Here is a 27,056-nt window from a genome sequence, read left to right on the forward strand (position 1 = left end):
GAGGAAAAGCCAGCCCGTGCCAAGAGGAGGAAGATCCATGCTGGAGGAAACAGGTTCTTTCCCAGGTTTAATGCCCAAACAAAGAGGATGAAACCATTGGTCCCAGCACAGAGACTGATGAGGGATTGCAGAAAATCCTCTGGACTTCTCCTGCCTCTTAGTATTTGCCTGGAGTTCTGACAGTTCAGTGACATGAACACATTACAACATTTCCAAAATCCCAAAGCAGGCATAAGAGCTGGATAGCCCCTAGGAGCTATCTAGAAACACTTGGTACCCAATGTACTCTTGCATGTAATAGCTAAGGGTAGCTGAGGGCAGAATAAATTGTCAGAGGCCAAGCTACAGCCACCAAAACCAAACTTGTCCACTAGTTACATCCACTCATTTTGAATCCCAGAGCAGAAGTACAACCATACACAGTCAAGGCTATCTACAGAGAAAATGAGAAATAATACATCTTTTCTTTCTGTATTCTCAAAGTGGGCGTAAATTATTTTGAACAGGGCTAGTGCCACTGTACAGGTAAGGAGCAATCTGAGGGCTGGATTCACACCTTGCCTTCCCAGAAGAAGTTTTCTTCTCCAAGATGAACTGGACATGAAATAGTAACGACTGAGAATGAGAACAAGTCATGTCGAAATAAATAACTGCAGAGTTAGGACAAACAAGAATACAGCTCAGAACACTGGCTTGTAATTTGCATAGGTAAAATAGTGCTATGATTATAGGTTCCCTGGACCTGTAAAATGGGCTTGTGATATTATCTTTTTCTGAGGGTGTGACATGAAGCTTTTATTTAATGAAATTTGTGAATCAAAACAGCTTTAGAATTAATGAGTAGGACCAGGCCTGTGGAAACACTCCCAGCTGAGGCAGCACTTGGCTGAGAAAGGAAAAAGTCTTCACACCTGGCCATCGGCACCTCAGAGCAGATGGAAAAGATACCTGGAGTGACTGGGAGTGGTGTGGCAGGAGGAAGGAAAACAAAGGGACAGAGTCACAGAAGCACAGGCTCGAGGCTGAAAGGGGCCTCTGGAGATCACCCAGCCCAACTCTGCTGCTCGAGCAGGCTGAGGAGGGCTGTGTCCATCTGGGTGTATCTCCACAGATGGAGACTCCATTTCCCCTCTAGGGAACCTGTTCCAATGTTCAACCACAGTAAAACAGTTTTTGTGTGTTCAGGTGGAGCATCATCAGGTGTCTCTGTTCGTGCCTGTTGCCTCGTGTCCTGTCCTGAGCCACCATGGGGAAGAGTTTGGCTCCTCCTTCTTCCTGGCCCCTTCCTGTACTGGGGGGCCATGGACTGGCCACTTAAAGCAGAACATGGGCCCCATCTCCAGCCCCACTGTGCAGACACATCCCTGTCACTGCCTGGCTGTGCCTCCTGGGATCCAGCCACGTCTTACACATCAGCAAGGGAGAAATGTGAGTCACTCACTTTCAGTGGTTACCTAGAGCACCTTGGTTCCCACATCAGTAGAGGTAACCAAGATACCTAAGTCCCCAGGAGAGTGCAGGACAAAATCCATGGAATTTATGGAATGCACTGTTTACAAAGAAGAGATTTGGATTCCAATTTTGTGTCATCCTAAAATGATTACTTAAAGAATTATTCACACATTTGGTTTTAATAAAACACTCCAGATTACAGCCAGTATTTTTACGTAAAAACATTCTCACAGGACAGTTCTGAATCACTTCAACTTCTATAAACTTTTCCAAGCTGCCCTTGTGTCACAGAGAATCTGCAGAATAAACACCTTTCTAGCCCACAGAAAGGTCCATTTCCATTTTCTTGTGCAGCCACTTTTCAAAAAAGAATAACAGAAATATTTTTTAAATTGTGGTTTTCCTCCTCTTTCTAAACTTAAAACCACTGCAGATTTTGACTAAGCTATTTCAAAAAGATTACCTCTTCAGAGAGCAGCTAACAATAGTGGTTTTTGAATAAACTGAAAACCACTTTAAAGTGTATTCAAAATCACAAAAGCAGACTTGCTCTGCAGTCTTGACAATGGTTAATACTGTAGTAAATCTCAGTTATCCACCAGCAAATCATGCTGTGCCACAGACCACGTTAACTACTGACCAGCTCAGGACCTTTATGAAATTCAATGATCCCTGCAGGATTTCTTGCTATACCTGTGTCATAACCTCCAAATTTTCTGCCCTAAAGTGTTGTGTGTAAAGCACTCAAATACCTCTGGCCAGAAAGATCCTTGGGTCAGAGCAACTTCTTGTGCCAACCCTTGGAGATACCATGGATTTTGCAAAAAGCAGCCCCAAAAGCAGAAGGAGATAAAGATAAGAAATGCTGGCAGCCCAGCACTAAAGGGTCAAGGCAGAGGAAGCAGCAACAAATTTGTCTCTGCATGGCAGTGGAGAGCAGGGGCAGTGCCACACAGACATCCCTGTGGCTATGCAGGGCTGGTGCTGAGGGCAGAGGGCTCAGCCCAATCTGATACATCTTATTCAGGCCTATCTGCCAGGTGTGATACCCCAGATCCCCACTGCCCAAGATAAAGGAGACTTAACTGTATGATGTAGTCTAGACGTGATTTCTGCTGCACTCGACCCAGCAACAGCAAGTACTGAGCAACACACACATGTTTTTTGTCTGCCTTCAAAAACACATGCATAAACCTCATCTAGGCTGACCTGTTTTAAGTGTAGGAAGTCACATTGCTTGTAATTAGACCTTAAGGGTAGGGTTTGTGCTCTATACTCAACACATTTCTTTAGCCAGTACACAGGGCTGAAAAGAAGGAGCTGAAAAACACACCTCAGCAGACTTTGTGACCTGGAATTTCTGTGGGCCTCTTCAGTCAATAAAGCCAGCTTTTGGACCCAAACTGCTACCATTTCCCCTAAGAAACCCCTAACAGTACTAAGTAACTTACCTTTCAAAGGCACATCGAACGACAACCAAGATCAAAGCAAAAGGGATGCTGAGCAGGAGATCACGAGGCTGAGGGTAATGAATGTCTTCAGACTCTTGCATGTCCTCCCAGGTGATTCCTGGGGGCAGCCAGAACTCATGCTGCCACAGCCACTCGTACAGAGAGCGAGCCATCCTGGAAGGGAGAGAGACCAGAATAAAATGAGGACAGCCTCACACACAGGAAAACCTGTCAGCACAAGCACAAGGAGGGATTACACCCTCGCTGAGGTTGCATCTGGCTGCCCAAGCAGAGGAGCTGCGGGAGGCAGCACTGCCCAAGGAACTGATAACCTGCTCACAGATCCCTATCGGGTGCTTGGTGAATGCCCACTCCTGGCACAGAACCAAAAAAAGAGCTGAAATGTAGATAAGTGCCTCAGAATCCAACAGAACATTAGTTTCAAGCTTCTCAGGTTCCCTGGTTCCTTTCCACAGCTTGGGATTGTGAGGATGAAGCAAGTCTGCTCCAGGGCTGGCAGGCAGCTCTCATTTTCAATTTATATATCCTTACTTTTTAGTTTTTGATCTTTTGTGTTTATTTGTTTCCATTTACACATTGTAATTCCACCATAGGCATGCGTGCGTACGTATGCTTTATAATTAATATTATTCTGAGATTTCACTTTATTTAAAAAAAAAAAAAAATCCTTCTTTTGCTTTGAATTATTAAAGAAAGTATTTCCAGATAAGAATTTTTGTGCAAGCTGATAAGCTGGATTCTTAAGGTAATTTTAAAGACCATGCCTGAAGATGGGATTTACATACATGATCAGCGAATTTAGCAGCATAAAGGACAGCAGAACGGGTGTGATGAAGCGTTCAACACACAAATACTGTTGCTAGATAACTCCCTCATACACAAACATGAGCCGTACTGCCCTCCAATACAGGCAGCTCCTCTTAGCTGGTAAAAACAAACATCCCAGAAAGTGAAACAGAGTGTGCTGGCACAGAAGGAGGAAATGGGTATGAGGTGCCCACTGAGATCATTGGAATGGGCCAGGAAGTGCCACCTTAGGAAATCAAGGGAAAAAGCACACAATTTAAGTGTCTGACCCAGGTATCATAAAGCTTCTGTCTGAGCAAAGTGCCAAAACCTGGCCCATTTTCTGCAAGAGGGACTGCCCAACAAATCTAAAATGAATCAGTGATTTGATTCTGAAGATATCTTTAATTCAGATGCACTTTCTCTGTTAGTTACACTAAGATCTGCCTTATTCCAGAATTTTGCAGAGTCTGGAGGATATTGTCTGAATTAGAACCACAGAATGGTTTGGGTTGGAAGGGACCTTAAAGCCCATCCAGTCCCACCCCCTGCCATGGGCAGGGACACCTTCCACTAGCCCAGGTTGCTCCAAGCCCTGTCCAACCTGGCCTTGGACACTTCCAGGGATGGGGCAGCCACAGCTTCTCTGGGCAACCTGTGCCAGGTCTCACCACCCTTATGGGGAAGGATTTCTTCCTAATATCTAACCTAAATCTACTCTCCTTCAGTTTGAAGCCATTCCCTCTGGTCCTGTCATTACAGGTCCTTGTAAAAAGTCTCTCTCCATCTTTCTTATAGGCTCCCTTCAGGTACTGGAAGGAATCATAACATCTTTTCTTGATTGTGACTTTACTGTTCATCACAATGTGTCTTTTGGTCTGACTATAACAGGGCAGAACAGCACCCTAGTTCTCCAAATTTGGCTCGTGTCTCCTGGTGCATGCACAGCCAATTCAGTATCATGACAAAGCTGATTACAAATATATGTGTAACTGATAGCAAGTGGATGCAAACTTTCTGATCACTTAGAGAAAAACATATATAGAAAGCAGGAAAACACTTTCCATTTTTCCCCGAAGAAAAAGGAAAACCATCTTATGAAAAATGCATTCTTCTCCTCTGTGCACTGCCTGATTTCAGCTTTTCATACCAAACCCCACAACATAAACACACCTCCTAAAAATCAAGAGCCTGAAGAACTGCAATCAAAAGAAGCAGCAGTAAGGCTTCACATTTTCAGGATGTCCTTGAACCTCCTGTAGACCGTGTGAATGCAGGTTTCTACACAAGACTACATATTTAGAGCAGAAAGTGTCTGTGTAGAAGCAAACTGTATGAGTATGGGCCTAGCCTACACTGAATTCAACACCCTGTCATGGTGAAGTGTGGTGACACTGTACCAAAACAGCTTGTGCACTTCAGGCAGGTACTGGATAGCAGCTTAGAAAAGCCAAACAATCTAAGCCAGGTGTCTGAATTACAAAGAACTTTACAGGCATGAAAGACACCGACCTCAAAAGTGTTGGTAAACTTAAAAATCTCAGCTCTAGTCAGGGAAAGCATCAGGAATTCCACCATTTTCCCTCCAGAACTGTATATATCTGGCAGCAACACAAAAACACACTTGGTACAGGACAGCAGCTGAGCTCCACCGAGGGCTCTCTGTGGGAGAATATAAAATAGCTCTTCCAGTTTGCTTAGGGGGAATATATAGATTCAAAGTGCTAAGGAAGCAAACAGTCATTATCTAATCTGCTCTCACGTGCAAAATATATATAGTCAGGATGACCCTCCTGGAATATTTGTTCATCTTTGCAGTTGCCTTCACACATTGCAAAAATACAGAAAAGGGTACAATGTGAAGCAACTTATACATCTTTTGCAATTTACACAGATCAAGTTCCCAAGCTGAGGCTGCTGGAGAGCTGAAGACAACAGTGGGTCTAAAAGGCCCTTTGAGACAGAAAAGTGTCAGTGGGCCCATTTCTTTCTCAGAAGTTCTTTATGCCTCACAGAGCATCTATCCTGTGCTGTTGGTTGTAGCTTTGTGACCATACAGGATAAGCCCTTTAGCTCTGAACACAGGTGTAACACAGAAGACACCCCCTCACACAGAGTTTAGCAAGAACAGAGGGGAAAAACTGCAGTGGGAAACACTGATCAGATCAACATAAGCACTTCACAAACAGCAAACAAAATAGTAAATGCTGGAAGAACAGCATTAAGCTGGTTGTAGAATATACATGTAAGGATGAAATCAAGAACAGAAAAGCATCACAGATTTGCCATGGGGACAGGGAGGACAAGGCTTCAGTGCTCACTGAGCCCACAGTGCACCAAAGGGAGGCACAATGTGGGACCCCCAGACCTCCTCTGAGGTGAGACAGACAGAAGGTCTTGAAGCAACTGGACACTGCCCAGCCCAGCAGCTCCATCCACTGTATTTACTTTGTCAAATCCTGCCTTTCCTGATGTTAGTCTGTTTTCAGGTGTTCTTCTAAAACTTGGTGGTTTTATCTGAATCCTCAGTGTTAAAATTGTCTCTGCTGCCCAGCCAGCTCGCTGAGGTGCTCCAAGGAGAACAGGAATTGCTGCGCCTGCAGTTCCTGCAGCAGAGAGGCACTGCAGGGCTCCCCCCACCCTGAGCCACAGAACACCACTGCACTTAACCCCTCAGGGCCAGGTTTATATTTGGTTTCGCTTTCAAAGCAGAACTGTCTGAGAGGAAGCACAGCATCCAGCTAGAGAGGTTACTCCTTGTCTCCCAGGTAAAATGGCTAAGCAGGTTTACCCAGAGAACGTTAAGTGCTGCTTGCATCTTCAAAGAGTTATTCTGCTGCTTCACTTGCAGACTCCATTCCCAAGCTAAACACTAATATACAGGAACACAAATATGTAAATTTACATATGTGAATATAGCAGGAAAGGGTGGGGACAAAACAGAGAAACAGCTTACACATCTTGGAAAGAACTGGCTACAAAGGCCTTCGAGTGCTTAATGACAGCAGACACGGTGCATTGTCTGCAGGAGGATTATACAGGTTTGTGGGTGAACCGTGGCACAGGTTCAAACATCCCCACAGTGGCTCTGGGCCAAGCCATTTGGGTCTGCCAGGCCTTATTAACTCATTAACATGATGCTTAAGTGCAGCATCATGTTAACGAGCTCGCTGCCAGCCCAGCACAGGGATTCCTGCAGCAGCCCTCCTGGTACAGCCAGTTTTCCCAGGATGTAATTAGCCACCAGCAGCAGAGGACTGCCACAGGGGAAATTACCTGATAATGTGGAAGCTCACCACCACCAGGATGCAGTTACGCTGCTTCTTGAGTCAAGTTCCTTTATTTTTCCATGGGGCTAAGGCTAATTAAAACCAAAAAAGCCTCTTCAATCTTGATGTCCTGGAGACCAAGATGGAGAGGCTTGTCCTATCTTCCTGAGAAGCAGCTGGGGTCAAGAAACAGAGTCCTCTGTGTAGTTCCTGTTATTTCAAATTGGAAGAACCACTGTGTTCCAGTCCTACTCTGCTCCATACTGCCTGAATTTGGGGTTCCCCTGCCTATTCTGAATTTGAACCTTTAGCTTATTTTGATATGAAATCAATTAGTCAAGAACTCCATGGGTAGATTCTCTCCTGATAAGCAATTTCTAACCTATAATTTCCATAATCCTGATGTCTTCAACGACAACTAAAACTACCTGTAACATGTAGCCAAGAGAAGTTACTAGTTGAGACATGAAGCTTACTGCACCTCTTTAATGCAGAAATAAATATTTCTAACCAATAAAGCTCCGATTCACATGGCACAGGATATCTTTTAAACACCCATATTATATTTAATCTCTTAATCGCCAAGGCTTTTTTTTTAATAAGACCTTCACATTAAGCATCACAATACCAGGATTATAGTTGCTGGGATAATTTGGATAATTTCTTCTTTTTTTTTTTTTTTTTTTTAAATCTTTCATACATGTTTTCTAATATGTGTCAAATATTGTCACTAAAGATCTGGCAAAAATTATAGATAAAAAAATCTTCGCTCCAAAATTCCTAATTACATGTGCCATTATTTTCAGCACGGCGAGACAGAGATTAGTTAGTTAAAAGTCTCCTGCCTGAAGGGGACACATTAAGCTTTTCAAATTTCACTTTGGCTTTGATATGTTCATTTCCATTTCCTCATCTCTGCAGCCATCCTGGCGTCATACCTGCCTTCTGATGCCAACTTATCTGCAACACTTCCCTTGCTTGAGATCCCTCTCTTTTCCTGTCCCTCTCTTGGTTCTTCACCATTTTAAGGCTTTTCTTGTCATGCAAATTTAACCCATGGACAGACAGTGTTCACAGTACTCGGCTAAAATTTATCAATTAAGAAAAATGCCTCTCTAAGAACATCCCCCCCCCGTGGGAATAAAAAAATATTTAAAACTTTCCTTATAGTTCCAGTCCATGGAACTATGGACTAAGGTCTGATCTATGGACATTAACTCTCCTGACACACGTCCTAACCCTCTCAAAGTAACATTCCTACAAACCCCATCACCCTCTACACCCCCATTTATTTGAACTTCCTTTGCAGATGATTACAAACCTGCTTGCTCTGACTGCAACTGATGCAGAATCTCTAATCACATGGACAGACTTTGCTATTTTTGTTCTTTTTACCTGCAGCTAATTCTGCTTTATTTCTCCTCTGTTCCTCACCTTTCTCAGCTCTTTCTCTTGTGACTCTACATGCCCTTTTCCTTAAAACCATAGCTTCTGGCAGAACCCCCATTTGTTTTTGCATGAAATAAGACTGTCTTTCAACTCTGACTAGTAGTGAAAGAAACAAAACCACCATCTCCTTCCCTTCATAATCACCACCACTATGTTCTCCAGGCTCACCCTCCTCACCCAGAGTCTGTTCTCTTCTTTGGAAGCCAGCTGAAAATTTGAAATGATTTGTGCAGCAATGATTTGTGCAGCAATGATTTGTGCAGCAATGATTTCTCCACAACTGCCAGTTAATCTCAACTTCTTGGCTTTCAGATATTCTCCTCACCTAGATCTACCAGCTGAGATTTTCTACCAAAGCATTTCACGTCTGCTGCCCACCCAAGAATAAATTCATTTTGCTGGTCATGCACTGCTCTCTTCAAAGGCAGCAATTTTCATGTACATCATCTTTTGGGAGAGCTCTGTTCAAGGAAAACCATAAACTGCCCAAACAAACACTAGAAACTGCAAATAAAAGTTCAGTGAGCAAACCTGCTCGCTTAGATCCGGAAAGAACATCTTTCTCACCCAGAATAAATTACAATCTGACTCCCATACCTTGTGCTCCACTTGCCAGCTCCTTCCTTGCTGGGCTGCTCTGCCTCGAGTGCTTGGCTCCTGAGCAGACTGCCAGGTATGACCCACAGCACAGGCTCCAGCTGATGTCACTCACCCACGTCAGGATGCAAATCAGGCAGCTCTTCTCACTCATCATCCCTCACTGAGGGGGATGAGCACGACTCCCTGGTTTTGCTCAGTGAAAACAAGCACTGGTTTATCCAGCTAAAAGCAAGGCCAGAAGAGGCACTGAGTGCCTCTGGCTTCACCATGTCTTTGGTCGGGGGTACCCAGAGCAGTGAGCCCAAATTTTTCTTAGCCTCTCTCCTGCTGCCAGTGTACTTTCAGAAGCCCTTCTGTACTGTCAGCTGTACTCCAGCTGAGCTTTGGCTTTCCTATCTGCATCATTCCATGCCCAGTCAACACTTCTATATTCCTCTTGGCCACCAATCCCGCATCCACCTTTCTGATGCTTCCTTTTTGTGTTTAAGCTCAAACAACAGTTCTGTGTTGATCCCTGCTGGCCTCCTACCATTTTTGTTTGCCTTCTTGCACGTTGGGATGGACTTCACATGCTTGGAGGAGGCTGTCCTGGAAGATCAGCCACCTGTCTGGCCCCCTTTGCCTGCCAGGAGAGTCTCCAATGAGATCCTGCCAAACACATCCCCAAACAAACCAAGATCTTCTCTCCTGAAATTTAAGAAAGCCCCCAGGACTTACATTCACATTTTGAAATACCCTGACTGTTTCTTCCGTATTCCTGCTCTAGGAACCTGGAGATGCTTCCCTACCAAGGGGGAAGAAACCTGGGCTGAACTGCAGCACCTGTTAAACCAGTCTCAAAAATAAAGTGCCATATTAAGTTACCAGGATAAAAGCAACAGAGACAAAAGCTGAAGACCTTTGCTGTCTGGCTGGCACTTCGTCTGTGGCTGGGTTATTAAACGAAGTAACATTCCTGTGTTACTTCCAGGGCAGGGTGAGGTAACATAAACCTCGTTGTTCTGACACTTGGGAACAATCAGTATTCTGCTACTGAACACTAACTGTGCAAACAAAAAAAAAAAATCCAACAAAACCCCACTGGAGACCACATGCTGATTGTTTTGGTAAGGCCCAAGAACACCATGTTCTACCATCACTGTGTAAAAAGCTACAGACCATACTACGGCTCAGTAAGGACATCAGACCCCACTGGTGTCCAACTGAGGCACCCAAAGCACCAGCTACAACATCTCCACAAAGCAGAAAGACACCTGTGTGCCCTCGAGAGTGCAAATGTAAAATGTAAGAAGGAGGCACCCATAAAACACAAACAAACGACTCAGCAATTTCTTTGCATTTTTTCCCTTCACTCTTTCTCCTAATGCCTGCTATTTCCTCCAGTCTCACTGTAGAAACAGCAGTCACTGTCTGACATCATTTGATAGAACTGAGGAAGGAAATCAAGTTATTGGCCCCAGGCCACGGCGAGTTAAGAACTGGAAGATCACACAAAGAATCAAGGAGATAGATTACTTCTCCCAGAACTGCTCACCTCTTCTTTCTCTTGAATTCATTGGTACCAAACAAAGCAAGAGTCAGGCAATCTTAGTGAGACCATGTCCTTCAATCTCAGTTAAGAGACAGTAAAAACTGCCAAAAAGCCTTTAAACAGAAATGCTAATTATTCCCCAAAGAATGTACCAACAAGCAGTTCAAACACCAACAGGAGCCTTTTCACAGGTTGTGGAAGGAGAAAGATACAAAAAGGAATCACACACTGTGAGAGTACACACTGAATCAGGCCCAAAACTTTGAGCCTGGGCAGCAATAACTTTGCAAGAAGCTCTTCCAAAGGCAAGTCCTGGCCTTACAACCCAGTTGTGTGGATGGAGGTTCAGATGCTGGAGAAACAGAAAATATTTGCCCAGATCTTTCAAGGCAATACATACCCCAGACATTTCCTTTTGCTGCCAACTGAAATTACTCAACTTATTACCACCAACTCTGTTACTCCACAATCACATATCAGGCCTCAGAGAGTTTAATACTAACTTAAAAACTGGGAATAATAAAAAGTAGGTAGTAGGTTCAAGCTTCCAAGCCATACTCACATTAAAATACCACAGAGCTCTCAGTAAAGCTTCTTTCTCACAAGCTCATGGGACAGTGCAATGCTTGTTCAATGCACTACCTGATTCTCCAGCCTTCTGAAGCATAAATGTTCCTAAATAGTTGTGCTGTTCTGGTCTGATGGCCCTCTCCTAACCTGTCCTCTAAGAATCACCCCTGGCAAGCCTTTCTGGTCTTCCAGGAGAGCTCTTCCTCTTCTCTCCTGTGCTCAGTTCTGCAGTTTGTAGCAGCCCTCAGAAGCTTCATCCCCAGTTTCACCTAAAATTCCTACCTCCTTATTTGTGCAGTCAAGCCCTACGGTGAGTCAAACACTCTTACCCCATTTTTCTCCCACAAACAAGGCCATTTCCCCAAAGATAATCTGCTGCATGGAGTTGAGGGAGGCATCCTGTATTACAATGCAGTCCACCTACACATGCAGAGAATGACTTTTCACACAATCCTCACTCTCCTCCCTCATGCAGGAAACACAGAGGCTTTAATTACTTCATATGAGCTGGCTTTAAATTTCAATATCAACAGTTCCATCAGTTTCCCAGGTATTTGTTCCCACAAACTCCCCAGGCTGTTCCAAAGCTTAGAAAACAAAATGAAAATTAATTAGTCTAAAATGAAGATTCTTTTAAATGATACTTCCACCTCTAAAAGTAGTACTTGTTTTCATGATTTTTTCATTTCAAAACACAAACTTAAAACCTTATCTGGGAATAGCATCTGCATTCCCAACATTACTGCAAAAGCAAAATAGGTTAAAAACATTGAGAAAGAGACAGCAACAGATAGAAAGATTTCCTCTCCAAGATTAAAAGAATTGAAACTCACTTTTCACAAGCATTACTGCTTAATGAGTAATGCAATCTATCATATGATGATAGTAATTTAAAAACAAACCTGAATATGAATTATTCTTCATTAGCACAGGTCACTTAAAAGCCCTATAATATGGGCAGCTTAAACAGCATAAATGTAAAAACTACAGTTCTTTCCACAGGCACTGTCCTCTGTTCTTTGCTGGAGCAGTGCCTGACATGAGGAGAACCTGCTTCCAGTGGAGCTTTCCATATTGCATAAACAAATCACTCTAGGATGGTGCATCCCTTGTCAGGATCTGAAGGCTGCAACCACACTGTGCTATTCATCCAGCAGTTCTGGCACTATGGGATGGCTGAACCAAACCTGCAACGAGACCATTTTAATGAGCAATCCCAGATTTATTCAGATTGCTCAACCCAGATTTTCTTGGTCTTCTCCTGCCAAACAGAGTCACCCCTTAACCTGGATTCCTCCTCCAGCCCTGCTGCTGAGGAGTCCCTGTGTTTGCTGCAGGAACGAGCAGATCTCGGAGAGAACTGTGACCCCACGTTTATTCCTCACAGTTTATTCCTCAGAGTTTATTCCTCACTGGGCCAATCTCTCTGCAGCACAGACACCAACCTCCCTCCAGTGCAGGCAGCAGTTCTGCCCTGCCTGAGCCCACCCCACCCTGCCCACGCTGCCTGCAGGCACAGCCCCGAGCACAACCAGTGCCAGCCCCAGCCTTCTGGATCCCCCAGCACACTGTCAGCACCTCTGGCTCCTGCAGCACGGCCCTGATTCATGCTGCCTGAGCTCAGGGTTTATTTTTAAAATACAGATACTAAGGGTCACCCTCTCCTTGCTCCAGTTCGCCGCAAATAACTTCACAAGAAAAGTCACGTAGAAATGATTATTTTGGGAATTCTGCTTTCGTGCTTTTGCTTCAGTATCATCTCTAAACAGAAAAATTCCTCTGGTGTTTTCTTTAAAAACACTGAACACAAACTCTGACAAATCATCTTTCAAAACCCTGCAGAAGGATCTTCCACACATGTATGAAGACAGGCAGATGAGCAGTAAGGAAGCTGTTAGCCCAAAAGCTCTTATAGTAGCCCAGGGGTAAAAATAACACTGCTTATTAAAAAAAAAAAATCAAATCTGAACACAGCCTGTAGTTTACCTCTTTCACAATTTATTTTTCCTTATCTGTTTTGATTCAAAGCCTTGGCACTTGTTGGGTTGGAAGGTATATGCCATACCTGTGGCCACCAGTGCAGCAACCTCACAAAGCAAAGTATTCCAAGAATTTTTGGAACTGACTTTTGAAACAAAGAAACTAGTTGTTATCAAAAGAAGTTTTGGTAAAAGCTGAATCAGTCTTGAAGTTAATGGAACTACTACAGTTGGTCCTCTTTGAATGTATTTCCTCTTTTTTCCAAATGAAAGCTATTCCTGAATTAATTAAAACTAAAGCTTATTGGAAAAGGAGTGGGGAACATGCACTGGATTCTTGACATTGCTGTGTAATTTGGGACAAACATGCTGAGGTGTACTCCTCAGCAAAGGAGTAAATTATGCCCAGCAGAACAGTCTTCAGTGCATTTTCAAAACTGGAAAAACAATGACATTTGTTTTCTTTTTATTTAAGAACCACCTGCCATGGAATGCCAGTAGACTTAAACATGAAACCTTCAATACAGATACACTAAACATGAACACACACAGACAGTGGAGACCCACAGTAAAATGCAGACTTTTATTTGAATGAGGAGGTTGGTCAAGGGCACAGGACACAGACCTGCAGACACCAAGTCAAGGTGGAAAACAGCCCAGAGCTAAAGGTCAGTGTGTGAGACCAGGAGCACTGAGTCAGGCCTAAAGAGAGGAGCTCTGCCTGCTCCTCTCATGGCCTGGGTGCATCCAGTGGAGAGCAAGGCTTTGCACCACCCAGCCCTTCATGGCAGCTCTGCACCAGTGCCCAGTCTGGGCTGGGCATCAGCTCCTGGAACTGACCCCTGACAGAACAGAACATGCTGCTGGGCAGGGGGGCAGTGCCCCAGCTCCTGGCAGAGTTTCCTGTGCACCTCCTATCAGGTTTAGTCCAGGTTTTGGGACCCTGTAAACTGGAGCTTTTACCACACAACCTGCAGTGTGTGTGGTACTGCAATGAAATGGTGCTATAAATCCTAAACTGGAGACATATTCCATTGAAGTGTTCAATTACTCTCTTAATATTTACTAGAATGAGGGTAATTAATTTTACTAGTAGGAAATAACTACAAGATTTCGACTTGCTAAAGAGCCACCTATTTTTAAGCAAGCTCTTGTATCAGGTAGGGACTTTTGGCTTCCCCTTTTCCTTTAGGTGGCTTTTCTCCTACAGGGAAGAAACCTGGAACAGACATTAGAAATACAAGCAGCAGATAAAACACAGAGCACAATAAGCAATCCTGACTCTGGAAATCTTATGACACTTTTGTTCTTATCTACAGGCTCTTAATTCACAGCTAAAGTGGAGTCAGTTCAAAACTGCACACCCTTCTTTACATTGGATTTTAGTGTGCACTTGCTATGTCATATAATGTTTGGATACATCCAGTGAGTCTAAATTTAAACAAATGTGATTTTCCAGATAGTGCTATGAGATAAAGACTCAATTTTCAGCATTTCAGAGAACAAGTACATGTTACTAACACCACACAGCACAGAAGATCAAGATGGGACTATTTGTTTTGACTTGTGCATTTTAGTCCTTTGAAATTCTATAACGTCCTTTCTTCTGAGCTTGCTTTCACATGAACAAAGCCCAGGACTGAGGGGAAAGAAACAGGCATGTTTCCTTTAAGATTACATCAATGGGTGGAGAGATCCACTACAATCCTTAGAATGAAAGTGCTGCTCTTTCCAGCACGAAGATTCCCCTGCTGAGACAGGTTCCTTATAACTCAGAGCCAGTGTAAACCAACAGCGTCATCAAAGACTGGACCTTGGCCTCCACCCATCCCTGACCATTTCTCCCTCTTCACTGCCACCACCTCTCTGTGCTCAACACAAGAATTTGTGAGGCTTCACAGAGAACCAGGCTGAGAAAAAAGATCTGGGTTTAAACAAACCTTTTCCTTCTTCTACTTAGAGGTGATTTTACCCCACATCGGTTCCTCAGTACAGTTCCCTGCCTGGCTTCAAAATCATTTGTGCAGGCTCAAGGTACAAGGGAAAAATCACAAGTGGCCTGGGGCAGGCAAAAGTGGTTCAGCTCCAGCTCAAGATGATCAAACTGCACCTCCACTGAGCTCCAAATGCCCAACTCCTACATCATACCTGGAAATATCTGGATTCATGTCATCCAGTCCTTACTGGCCTTTGCAAAAGGAACCTGGAAAAAAAAACCAAACAGAAAATTAAGCCTAAATATATGATATATGCAGCCCAAAGCAATTTCTGGGTGTACACACACAACTAACTTGCAGGGACCCTCTGCATCAAAAAAAAAAAAAAAAAAAGAAAACCTGTGTTTCTCCCCTGTTTCCCTCAGGGGTGAGTAGCAAGCTTACAGAGCTTTCCCTTACTCATCTTAGACCTGAAAAACTAGTGTATGGTAACATTCCAGCTGCATTTTACCCTCTTGCAGAGAAATGGACGATGAATTAGGATCTGAAGATTCCCTGAGGGGTCTTTCATTCACAAAGACTTGCAAAGTCTGGACAAACCATCATCACCCTGACAGGCTGTGGGCCTGGATCTGCTGCAAAGCACTGGTCACAAACCCAACCTGTCTGTACTAGTCCTGTGTGCAGTGCTCTCCAGAAGGAGAAATCCCACAAACTTCTACCTTGGAACTGCCCTGGAAGAACAGGAGGCAAAGCTCAGATGGCTGGAACCTTGTTATCTGCAGCTGTATGGACTAAACACTCCTTTGCCATAACCACCATTCAAAAGTAGAAATAGCTGGTTTGCAGTTTGATTTTTGTGTATTGAGCTGCTTCCTAGAATCAGAGAACGCTAAAATGAGTGATTTACAGAGGCTTTTGCTTCCTTCCCTGGCCTGTAAAGTATTGTTCTCTGCTGTAAACATGTCAGAAAAGAAAAATTTGGCTAAATTTATGAACCCGAAAGCAATTTTTCCTCAAAAACTCTGGAGGGAAGAGTTTGGGATATTACAGAAGCTAGAGCTATAACACAGAACAAAAATTTAGAAAAACAGTATTAATTTTCTTGACATATATCTCAAAGAACAGAAAGCAATCAGATTTTCCTGACCATTTCTTACTCCTTGAGCCCTCCCTGGCTCATGAATATAATCAAAGGTTCTCATCAGCTGCATTTCAGAAAAATTCTGAGTTGCAGAAATGCCTGATATAATTGGTTTTGTGTTTATTGGATGCTGCCAGGTCTGTAAAAGACTGGCTGTTTTCAAAATATTGACTTTTCAGAGCTCGTGCTCTCCTTCAGACCAGGCACCATTTAAGTTCTGCATTCAAAGGGATGCCATAAAACTGTAAGCAGTGTTCAAAACCCCAATAAAAATGCCCTCCATCAGTCTGGTGACCTCATGAAGAGAAGAAAAGGAACTCCATCAGGTGGAAAAGTTTTAAAAAGAAGCCTTCTTTAGCTCTATTTCTGCCCAAAAAGTGCATGCCAGAAAACTGAACTTTTAAGCCTGTTATGATGCAGGAGTACACAACCTCGGGGCTTTGGACAGAGCAGTGTCCCCAGGCAGACTTGGGAGGCAAGAGTAGATAGTTTAGACATCCCAAGGCACCACCAGTCTCTCTCTTGACAAAGCAGGGTCTCCTCAGATGCTGTCCAACAACATGGCAAAAGGGCACCAACTCAGAAGAACTTTTATTTTGATTAGAGCTGAAATACAGAATTAGTTCCTCAACTACAACCTGTAAGGTTGGCAGCAGGAATCTAATCTTTGCCACATGTGAACAGAGAAGCCAAGTCTCTCCGAGTTACCAGTCTGACAGACAGCAAAAAGAAACTCATTTCTGTGAATTTTGGTGGACTACAACAATAGGACAAGGCAATAATAATTTTTCCTTGCAGGTATTTGCTCTCCTTCCAGCCTGGAAGCAATTATCAAATTGAGAAGACTCTTATCTCATTAACATAACTCTGACATGAGAATGAGGGGATTAGATTAGGAAAATTAATATTCTGTATGAATTTCACCTGATTGTAACAGCTAATAATCCAGATCAGGTCATTCCTCACTCAGCAGCTTTGATTCTTGGTAAAAAGCACTTTTGGCTTAACATAAGATGCACTTTTCAATTTTGACAGCTTCTTTGCTGCTCTGAATACAAGCATCTCACAAAGTCCATTATGTTCCCACATACGATCTCCAGGTTAACAAGAGCTTTTTTTCTTTTTTTTAATTGAAATGGAGAAAAAGCTCCTCTGCATTTTTAAGTTTTATGACTCTCTTGATAAACCTGAGCTTGTAGATTCATCAGTGACCAGCCCAGTCTCAAGTCTCACCCCATTTCTCCCTGTTGGATGAAGAAGAGGTTGGCTCCTTCCAAGGACAAACTTCATCCCATGTGTCCTCTCACACACACCTTCCACTTGATTTTTGCAAAATTCATCTCACAAAACTCTACCTTACATTTGCAAAACAAGGAATTACCTTTAGATGCTGATAAGTGATGTAGATAAAGAGGCATTTTGCAATCTGGCAAGCTAAGATTCAGCTCTCTGACTGCAAATTAACAGCGGTCCCTTCCAGAAACCCTCAAACCTGACACCACTCTCACCCCACTGCCAGTGTCTCCTAAAACCTACCAGCCATTGTGGCTTTAAACGATTCCAGAAGTGGAATTTGATGTCGAGCATCTGATTTGAGGTTTTTGGTAACTCCATCCTAAAATTATTTTTTTTTTGGCCTTTATCCTATTTAGTGTCATGGTCTAATAACCACGGCGGTGGTGGATCAAGGGTTGGACTTGACGATCTCAGAAGTCCCTTCCAACTCGGCTGATTCTATGATTCTGTGAATTTTGATCATCACACAAACCTTTCTAAAAACAACCCAAACCACAAACGAACTCTCTCAGCCCCCTTCCCCGGCTCTGCCGGCCAGTTCTTCGGGGAACAACTTTTCACTGCCGGCAGGAAAAAAAAAAGAATCTTTCCTTCAATCCCATCGTTTTTCACGGCAAGAGGGGGGTGAGGGTGTGTGTAAAAACGACACTGCGGGCGGAGCGGAGCCCGCGCCCCGCCACCATCCGTGTCCATCCCCGAGCTCCCCGTCGGGCTCCATCCCCGAGCTGCCCCTCGGGCTCCCCCCATGCGTCCTCCGCGTCCATCCCATAGCTCCTCCCCGTGTCCATCCCCGAGCTGCCCCCCGGGCTGCCCCCCGTGCGTCCTCCGTGTCCATCCCTGAGCTGCCCCCCGGGCTGCCCCCCGTGTCTATCCCTGAGCTCCCCGTCGGGCTCCATCCCTAAGCTGCCCCCCGGGCTTCTCCCCGGGCTCCCCATGTCCATCCCTGAGCTGCCCTCCGGGCTCCCCCCGTGTTTATCCCTGAGCTGCCCCCCAGGCTCCATCCTTGAGCTGCCCCCCGGGCTGCCCATGTCCATCCCTGAGCTGCCCCCGGGCTCCATCCCTAAGCTGCCCCCCGGGCTGCCCCCCGTGTCTATCCCTGAGTTCCCCGCCGAGCTCCATCCCTGAGCTCCCCCCCGGGCTCCCCATGTCCATCCTTGAGCTGCCCCCCGGACTTCCCTCCGTGCGCCCCCCGTGTCCATCCCTGAGCTGCCCCCTCGGGCTCCCCCCGTGTCCATCCCTGAGCTGCCCCCTGAGCTGCCCCCCGGGCTCCCCCGCTCTCCCACCCCGCTCACCTCGGGCCTCCCGCGCCGGGGCGGCCCCGGCCGGGCCCCGCCGAGCCCCGCGAGCGGCCCCTGCGCGCCCCGGGCGGAGCGAGGAGGCGGCGGCGGCGGCGTTGGGGCGGGTCCGGGCTCTGCTCCGGGCTCTGCTCCGCTTCGTTCCGCTCCGCTCCCTGGCCCGGCCCCGGCCCCGCTCCGCCCCGGCCCTGCCCTGCCCTGCCCTGCCCTGCCCTGCCCTGCCCTGCCCTGCCCGGCCGGGCAGCCCCTTGGGCAGCTCCTTCAGCAAATCGGTCTTTACGTGGGAAAAAAACCCCAGTGGTTGAAGTACTACGTGTTATTTCACTTTTTTCAGCTGTTGAGTGAGGAATGACCTGATCTGGATTATTAGCTGTTACAATCAGGTGAAATTCATACAGAATATTAATTTTCCTAATCTAATCCCCTCATTCTCATGTCAGAATTATGTTAATGAGATAAGAGTCTTCTCAATTTGATAACTGCTTCCAGGCTGGAAGGAGAGCAAATACCTGCAAGGAAAAATTATTATTGTCTTGTCCTTTTGTAGAGTCCACCAAAATTCACAGAAATGAGTTTCTTTTTGCTGTCTGTCAGACTGGTAACTCGGAGAGACTTGGCTTCCCTGTTCACATGTGGCAAAGATTAGATTTGTGCTGCCAAGCCTACAGGCTGTAGCTGAGGAACTAATTCTGTATTTCAGCTCTAATCAAAATAAAAACTGTTCTGGGTTGGTGCCCTTTTGCCATGTTGTTGGAAAGCATCTGAGGAGACCCTGCTTTGCCGAGAGAGGGAGAGACTGGTGGTGCTTTGAGATGTCTAAACTGTCTCCTCTTGCCTCCTGAGAAAGGGGTACTACCATGGCTTTGGAGTCACCACCCTACAACTGCGTAGATTTTAAAGCCAGAAAAAAAAACAACCAAAAACATTCTTAAGGTGATCAATTCTGTCCTACACAGGCCAAAAAAAATAAATTCCACCCTGTCATTTTTGCTCGCAAGCCCTGGGAGCACAGATCCTGTGTGCTGCTGCTGTGCTATAATGCATTCTTGGAGCACTTAAGGCTGTTGTGGTGCTTTAGCTCTTGCTTGCCAGACTTTTCCAGAGCTGTAGTCAGCACAGTTATGATGAGCATGGTTATAAATACCTGTGCAGACAGAAATGTGGACAATTTTAAAACAAATACAGTGACTTATTAAGGGTTTTCTTGTTTAAACATTCGAGTCCACCTGCTCCGTTCCCATCACGCAGTGCACGATGCAGCTCACAGCAAACCCAGGGCTTGTACGGAGTTTCTGCTACAGTAGCCAGGTTGCCACAGATCAGTGAGTGGATAAATGTATCAGGGAATGTATTTACACGAGGTGGTGGTGCCCTGGGGTTACAATCCTGGCAGGAATCTCTGGCCATGTCGCAGCCTCAGGGACCCCGGTGCTCCTACAAGTAGGTGGTTGTCTAGTACATCACTTCGTGGCATCACTGAAACCAGCTTAAAGCAGTGCTTGATCTGCAGTGTCTGTATTTATAAAGCCAGCTTTTCTGGGGCTGATCCAGAGCCCACTGACGTCAATGAAAACTCCCACTGACTTCCAGAAGATTTGAGATTGGGCTTTCTGTGAGCAGAAGTCTGCTCATTTCAGCACCTACAATAGGTGAAACAAAACCACCTGAGACCCCTGCAGCAAAGGAAGGTGCTCAGGGTGTTGTTTGCCTTTTGTTTGCCTCTGGTCTGCCATGACTCCCTCAGTTCCAGGGGTGTGACCCAAGTCCTGCCTCTCAGGAGGAGCTGTCTCTGTGTGCTCACCAGAGGGTGCCCAGCACACAGACCTGCAGCAGCACCACAGCCCAGCACAAACCTGCCAGGCTCCACACAGCAAAGCAGCTCAGAACACAGAGGCCTGGGGAGAAGTCCTAGCCCTGCATGCCTCAGCAGTCCTACAAATCATGGTGAGTTTGGAACTAGGAGTGCTGAATGCTGCTGCTCAATCCCTCTGCAGAGTGCTCCCTTGAAGCCATAAAAGGTACCAGTCTCTCTGGGATCTGTACCTTGAGACATCCAAAGGGGTCCGAAACACAAAGGTGGACACCCAGTCTCTATCAGGCTTCTTCAGGAGTTTCATGACATAATTAGGATATGAGGTAGTTCAGTGAGTCCAGATGAAGCTCTGGGTGAGCCTGATGGCCAATTGGGCTGGGCACTGGGCACTGGAAAACCTCAAGGGTGACCTTTGTTGGTAAGAAGAGCACCCTCACGTGGGAAAATGGAGTCTCCCACACCCAGCAAGGCCTGGTGTAACCAAACTCAGTTCCACCTGGAGAAGAGAAGGCTCCAGGGAGACCTGAGAGCCCCTTCCAGTGCCTAAAGGGGATCCAAGAGAGCTGGAGAGGGACTTGGGAAAAGGGCCTGGAGTGACAGGACAAAAAGGAATAGCTTCAAAGTGACAGAGGGCAGTGTTAGATGGGATATTGGGAAGAAATTCTTTATTCAGAGGGTGGTGAGGCCCTGGCACAGTTTGCCCAGAAAAGCTGTGTCTGTGCCATCCCTGAAAGTGTCCAAGGCCAGGTTGGATGGAGTTGGAGCAACTTGGTCTAGTGGAAGGTGTCCTTGCCCATGGCAGGGCATTGGAAAGAGCTTTAAGAGCTTTAAGGTCCCTTCCAACCCAGACCATTCTGTGATTCTATGAAATTCCAAACAGAGCTTAGTGCTGGTAAGCACAGAGCTGGTTGTGTTGGGGATGGTGAGTGAATGCTCCTGCCTGCTGTGGCACACGATGTTGGGCAGAGCTGCTGGGGACTGCAGCCTTACTGGTCCCTCTCCCCACCAACAAATCTCACTTTGTGCGATTTTCCACACCTAGTGTGGAAAATAGTTGGACTCTGGCATTTAAGTTTAAGTCACGCTTGAGTTGTGACTCTCATGACACTTCATCCTCCTGTTTTCTTCATGCACCTCTCAATCCTAAGGATCCCGAAGCCATTATAATTCAAGACCAGGACACAGCATTTTTATGGGATTAGTTATTCTACTCCTGAAACAGATCCTGTTTATGAGGAAGGGGGGAAGCTGTCTTCAGTACACATTGCAATTTATCAGGTCCTAAGAGAGGATGCAGTGGGACAGTGCATGGAACTACACAGGTACTTCAGGAAAGAGTGTGAAATTATTTACACCTGAAATCTGACAAGATGCTGCTGCTAACAGGACTGTAATTTGGAGCATGCCTTTCCAATTATCTCTTTGTGGCTCCTTGTCAGAGCAGAGTAAGCTGGGCATTTGGAAGGAGTCATTAGTAGCAGACAAACTCAGAAATCAACTCTCCTCTGGATCATGGTGAGGTATATGGTTATGGTTAGGCAGTGAGGGTGTCAGGGATTAGATACCATGGCTGACACTTCATTGAGGCTTCTCAGGAGGACCCCAACTGTGATTAACACCAAACCTCCTTTCTAGAAACGATCTTGTTCTGAGTCAGTGACATTACTCGTGCCAACACTCCTAACCCTAACAGGCCGAGGAGTCTTAAAGCATTTGTGTCATCAGCTAAGCCAGGTCATTCTAAATAATTTCACAGAAAACAGGTATCTCTGTTCCAGGTCTGCTGTCAACTCCTTCTGCAGAGACTATGAATTCCAGCTCCATCTGGCCACTCTACATCTGCTTGCTCGCTGCACTGGACTTGGCACAGTTTTGGCATTAATTGTGGCCAACGGTGTGTTGGGCATTCCATGGCTAAGGTACACACCAGAAGGGGTCCAGCAGCATTTGCAGTTCAACCAAATGTGCTGCAGTAATGCAATGGAGTGCACGAGTCAGTGGGGCAGAGCCTGGTTCTCTGAGTGCCATCAGAGCCTGCACGTTACAGCAGTAACAGCTTTGTTTTATTTACAGCACCTTCACAAATGACATTCCCTCCTAGGCACAGGGTGCTTGGAGTGCTTTGAGCAGGTCTCTGCCATCTTAGTTACCCTGAAATGGGTGAATTTAAAGAATGTCTTGATTAGGAAGATATTATATACATTTGAAAACCTTCTAGGTCTTTCTACATCTACCAATGGCTTTTTCTGTAAAGCAGCATCTTCTATGCATTTCCTGTAATAACAGCTCCTTTTTGAGGGTCAATACCATCCCAAGAGATTCTGTTACTATTGATCACACTATTTCCTAGGAAGATAATGGGCAGCTCACCCTTACCACCATTGTATACATATTTTGGTTTATCTACTTCCCTTTTTCCCACTTAGACCCTCCTGAACTCTTTATGCCATTCAGTTTCTTCATTTGTTTCAAGCCTGCTGCAGAATGTTTTATTTGGGGACACTGGTTCCCTCTCCCTTATCTGTCTCTCAGCAGCTATCTGCTACCTGGAATCTGCCCAAAATCCTGCAGTGACCGATGATGCCCATTGACACAGCCCCACTTCCTCTCTCTCCAACTGCCACCCCCCCTCCAATCTTTGGACAGCAGTGTCTGCCCTCACTGTGTCGTTTGGTTTCTCAGCTCTAATGTTTAGGATGACAGAGGGCAGAGACAGCACATCTTGGTGCTCCTTGCAGTCCACTTACCCGCTCCTGCTGCCGGCATCTGCTGCACTGCCTCACTCACACATTTTTGCTGCCGTGTATCAGCCCGAATTGGTTGTCCTTGGGTGTCCTTGAAACCTTGGGTGTGTGGAGAAGGTGGCTTATTGCCTGGTGCCAAAGTTCAGTATCTTGAGCCAAAGTTACAATTTTGTGAGTGTAGTAGAAAAAAGAGAGCTGCAGACACCATGGGCACTCTCGGGAGCCATGGAACTCCCTCCCCCTGGCTCTGTGGGGAGGAACACGGGAGCAGCTTTGTTCCTATTTTAAGTACAGACCAAAGTAGCCAAGAGCCATTTGTCCTCCCTGTGCAGGCTGGCAGGACTTGGGTTACAAGCCTCAAAGGCCTGCTATTGAGTGTGCTGCTCCAGGGGATTACAGACAGGAAAGCTATCCTAAGATCCCTGTCCTTCTTGAAAGGACTTCTGAAGTATCCGACCTGTGGCTAATATTAGACACTGCAACTTCAGCAAGCAATCCAGTGCCCTTTTTGTACTGCTTGGCTCTGCCCACTCCTGCTGTGATCTCATACTGCAGCACCATTTTCAGGGTGAATGTCAGGACCCCAAGACTCGTGTCACTGGGCACTTGGGGGTCCCTTGCTGATGTCCCTGTTGAAGAGAGGGAAGTGTCCTGAGAGAGCTCAGCAGAGTGTCAGAAACCTTCCCCTCCCCTTGCACAGCCAGTCCTGCAAACCTCAGGGTGATGTACTGAATAGCTGATTTTATTGTAAACAAAACTGATTTCACTGCCATTCACTCTCTCTTGAATTTCATTCATGGGTTCTGTGACACCCATATAAGTGCTGCAAACGGCTGGGCTGGGGTCACTTGAGGTAACACTGAGAACAGGCAACACTGGCTGCTGAGTCCTCAGCATGTCTGTCAGCTCTTTATGAGCTGGGGCCATGTGCTGTATTTTGCACACACCTTTCACACCCATCACAAGGCTCTTCCTCCAGAAAATGCCAGGGTTTCACTGGGCTTTGCCATCACGCAGCCCTGCAGCCCTCCAGCCAGCCCCAGGACCTGAACAGACTGGAGTATTTCAGCTGGAAAGGACCCACAATGATCATCCCATCCAACTGCCTGACCTCTTCAGTGCTGACCAAACGTTCAAACTTGTTACTAAGGCCATTGTCCAAATGCCTGTTAAACACTGACAGGCCTGGGGCGTTGACTGCCTCTCAAGGAAGCCTGTTCCAGGGTTTGACCACCCTGTCAGTAAAGACATGCTCCCTCATGTCCAGTCAGAATCTCCCCTGGAGCAGCTTTGAGCCATTCCCAGGTGTCCTGTCCCTGAATCCCAGGGAGAAGGGCTCAGCACCTCCCTCTCCATGTCCCCTCCTCAGGAAGCTGCAGGGCAACAAAGTCACTCCTCAGCCTCTTTTTCTCTGGAGAAGACAAGCCCAGAGCCCTCAGCTGCTCCTCACAGGACATCCCTTCCAGCCCTTCACCAGCTTGGTTCCCCTCCTCTGGATGTGTTCAAGGGCCTTCACATCCTTTTTAAATTGTGGGGCCCAATTTATGGGATTGCATTCATGTTCTGTGTGGAAACACAGTGTGGGAATGCAGTTAGTACAGCTGGAGCCAGTTGTTTCAGGGTGTGCTGTGCCAGTACTCATTTCACATCCACCTTTGCAGGGAGAGGAAAAGATGGTCTTAAAACGCACTGGCTACCAACTTGTTTTCCAATGTAATTAAAAATGTAAGTTCTAGCTCATGTCCCATGTCATTTGCAATCCTCGATACCTGAAGAGTGGGGGCGCTCGTGGCAAGGAAATTCGTCTCTAGCCTCACTCTGCCTGCTGATTTATCAGATTCCCATTTGGACACATGCAAGGGTCTGTGTTGTGACACTGAGCCTCTGTTGTGATTAAACCCAGCTGGCAACCAAGTACCACACAGCCTGTCATCACTCACCTCCATCCTGACCCTCGTGGGAGGGAGAATTGGAAAGAAAAGATAATTCTCATGGGCTGAGATAAAAACAGTCTGACAATCAAAAAAAAAAAAACCAAAACAAAAACAGCAAAACACAAACAAGCAACAACAACAAAAAGCCCCAAACCCTCAAATCAAAAAACAAACCAGCCCAGAGCTCCCACTAATAATAATAAACCCAATACTAATAATTTCAATGAAAAGGAGACAGTTAGAGGGATAAACCCCCAGAGGAGCAAGTGATGCTTAATACAGTTGCTCACTACACACTGCCCCATGCCCAGCACAACCTTGAGCAGTGATCAACCACTCCTGGGCAGCTCCCCCAGTTTATATACTGGGCATAGCATTTTATGACATGGAACATCCCTCTGGCCAGTTCGGGTCACCTGTCCCAGCTGTGCTCCCCCCCAGCTTCTTGTGCAGCTCCTCACTGGCAGGGCATGAGACACTGAAAAGTCCTTGACTTGGGATGAGCACAAATGAACCACAACCAAAACATCAGTGTCTGATCAACATTGTTCTCATCCTGAATCAAAAAACCACAGCACTGTACCAGCCACCTGGAAGAAAATGAACTCTGGAAGGCACTGAGCAGCTGAAAAACCATGGCACAGTCACCATCATGAAGACATGGTGGGATAACTCGCATGACTGAAGTGCTGAAATGGGTAAAAACTGTCTGGATGGCTGAACCTGGAGAGTGGTGGTGAATGGAGTTACATCCAGCTAGAGCTAGGCACCAGTGCTGTTCCCCAGGTCTTAGTTTTGGGCCCAATCCTATTTAAGGTTTTTATCAATGATCCGGATGAGGGGATCCAGGACACCCTCAGTCAGTTCACAGAAAACACTGAGCTGGGTGGAATTGTTGATCTGCTGTGGGGTAGGAAGGCTCTGCAGAGGAATCTGGGCAGGCTGGATCAATGGGCTGAAGCCAAAGCAATGAAGTTCAAGAAGGCGAAGTGCCAGGTCCTGCTCTTGGATCACAAGAATCCATGGAATGCTCCAGGTTTGAGGCAGAATGGCTGGAAAACTGCCTGGTGGAGAAGGGCCTGGGGGTGCTGGTCGACAGTGGCTGAACATGAACTGGTGTGTGCCCAGGTGGCCAAGAAGGCCAATGGCATCCTGGCCTGTACAGCACAGATGCAGTTATTTGCTGCTTCCTTAAGTGGTGTAGTGGTACAGTTATCAGCTGAGTTTGCACGATTTTTTTTTTGCTGCTTTCATCCAGTTGGGTCTGGTTTCTTCCAGCAGCAAACTCGTTTGTACAGAAGAGGTCAGTCTGTCAAGTTCTCTCTTTGTCTTTTGACATCACCTTGTGTCAAATGCTGTACCCCTTCTTTGTGTGCAGGGGGCCATGATGAACCATCTAAGGCTCCTCCATTGTGAGCTACACACCAGGAGATTCCATCTCAGGCTGTACCACCCCACCCCTCCATTAAGAGCTCATGACCAGAACATGCCCATAAGGCCACACTCTCCCCCACTGGCCCACACCTCACCCTGGTGAAGGAAGGCAGCGGCTGCACTGGGGAAAACACAACCATCGGTGACCTTCGGCAGCAGCGTTTGGTGGCTGACACCACAATGTGGGGGGCTGGGGGCCAGGGGCCTGTGGCACACAGCTGGGGCCTGGAGCAAGCCCTGGGCAGCCTCGTGCAGAAGGAGGTGAGGAGGCAGGAGCTGGAAATGCTGAGGGTTGAGTCGGAGCAAGAGCGGTTCTGCCGCCGCTCCGCTGCCGAAATCCAGGAGCTCAAG

The 27,056-nt window shown here is 46.2% G+C and overlaps 1 protein-coding gene across 2 annotated transcripts in view; it reads right to left on the minus strand.

Moving 5' to 3' along the window:
- Positions 1 to 23,603, minus strand: part of LOC116799251 (ceramide synthase 4-like) — a 42,491-nt gene extending 18,888 nt beyond the window's left edge. Inside the window, exons 1-3 of one of the 2 annotated variants that reach the window (XM_032712227.1) lie at positions 23,341 to 23,603; positions 15,257 to 15,311; positions 2,904 to 3,077 (exon numbers count right to left, since the gene is read on the minus strand). In XM_032712227.1, coding sequence (XP_032568118.1) covers positions 2,904 to 3,077; positions 15,257 to 15,276 — 194 coding nt within the window. In that variant the 5' untranslated portion in view covers positions 15,277 to 15,311; positions 23,341 to 23,603. Of the gene's footprint in view, positions 1 to 2,903; positions 3,078 to 15,256; positions 15,312 to 18,777; positions 18,825 to 23,340 lie in introns of those variants that run through there. The other variant, XM_032712228.1, reaches the window with a different exon arrangement.
- Between the last annotated feature and the right edge of the window lie 3,453 nt (positions 23,604 to 27,056).

The sequence above is a fragment of the Chiroxiphia lanceolata genome, chromosome 27, assembly GCF_009829145.1.
Source record: "Chiroxiphia lanceolata isolate bChiLan1 chromosome 27, bChiLan1.pri, whole genome shotgun sequence".
NCBI classification, from domain to species: Eukaryota; Metazoa; Chordata; class Aves; order Passeriformes; family Pipridae; genus Chiroxiphia; species Chiroxiphia lanceolata.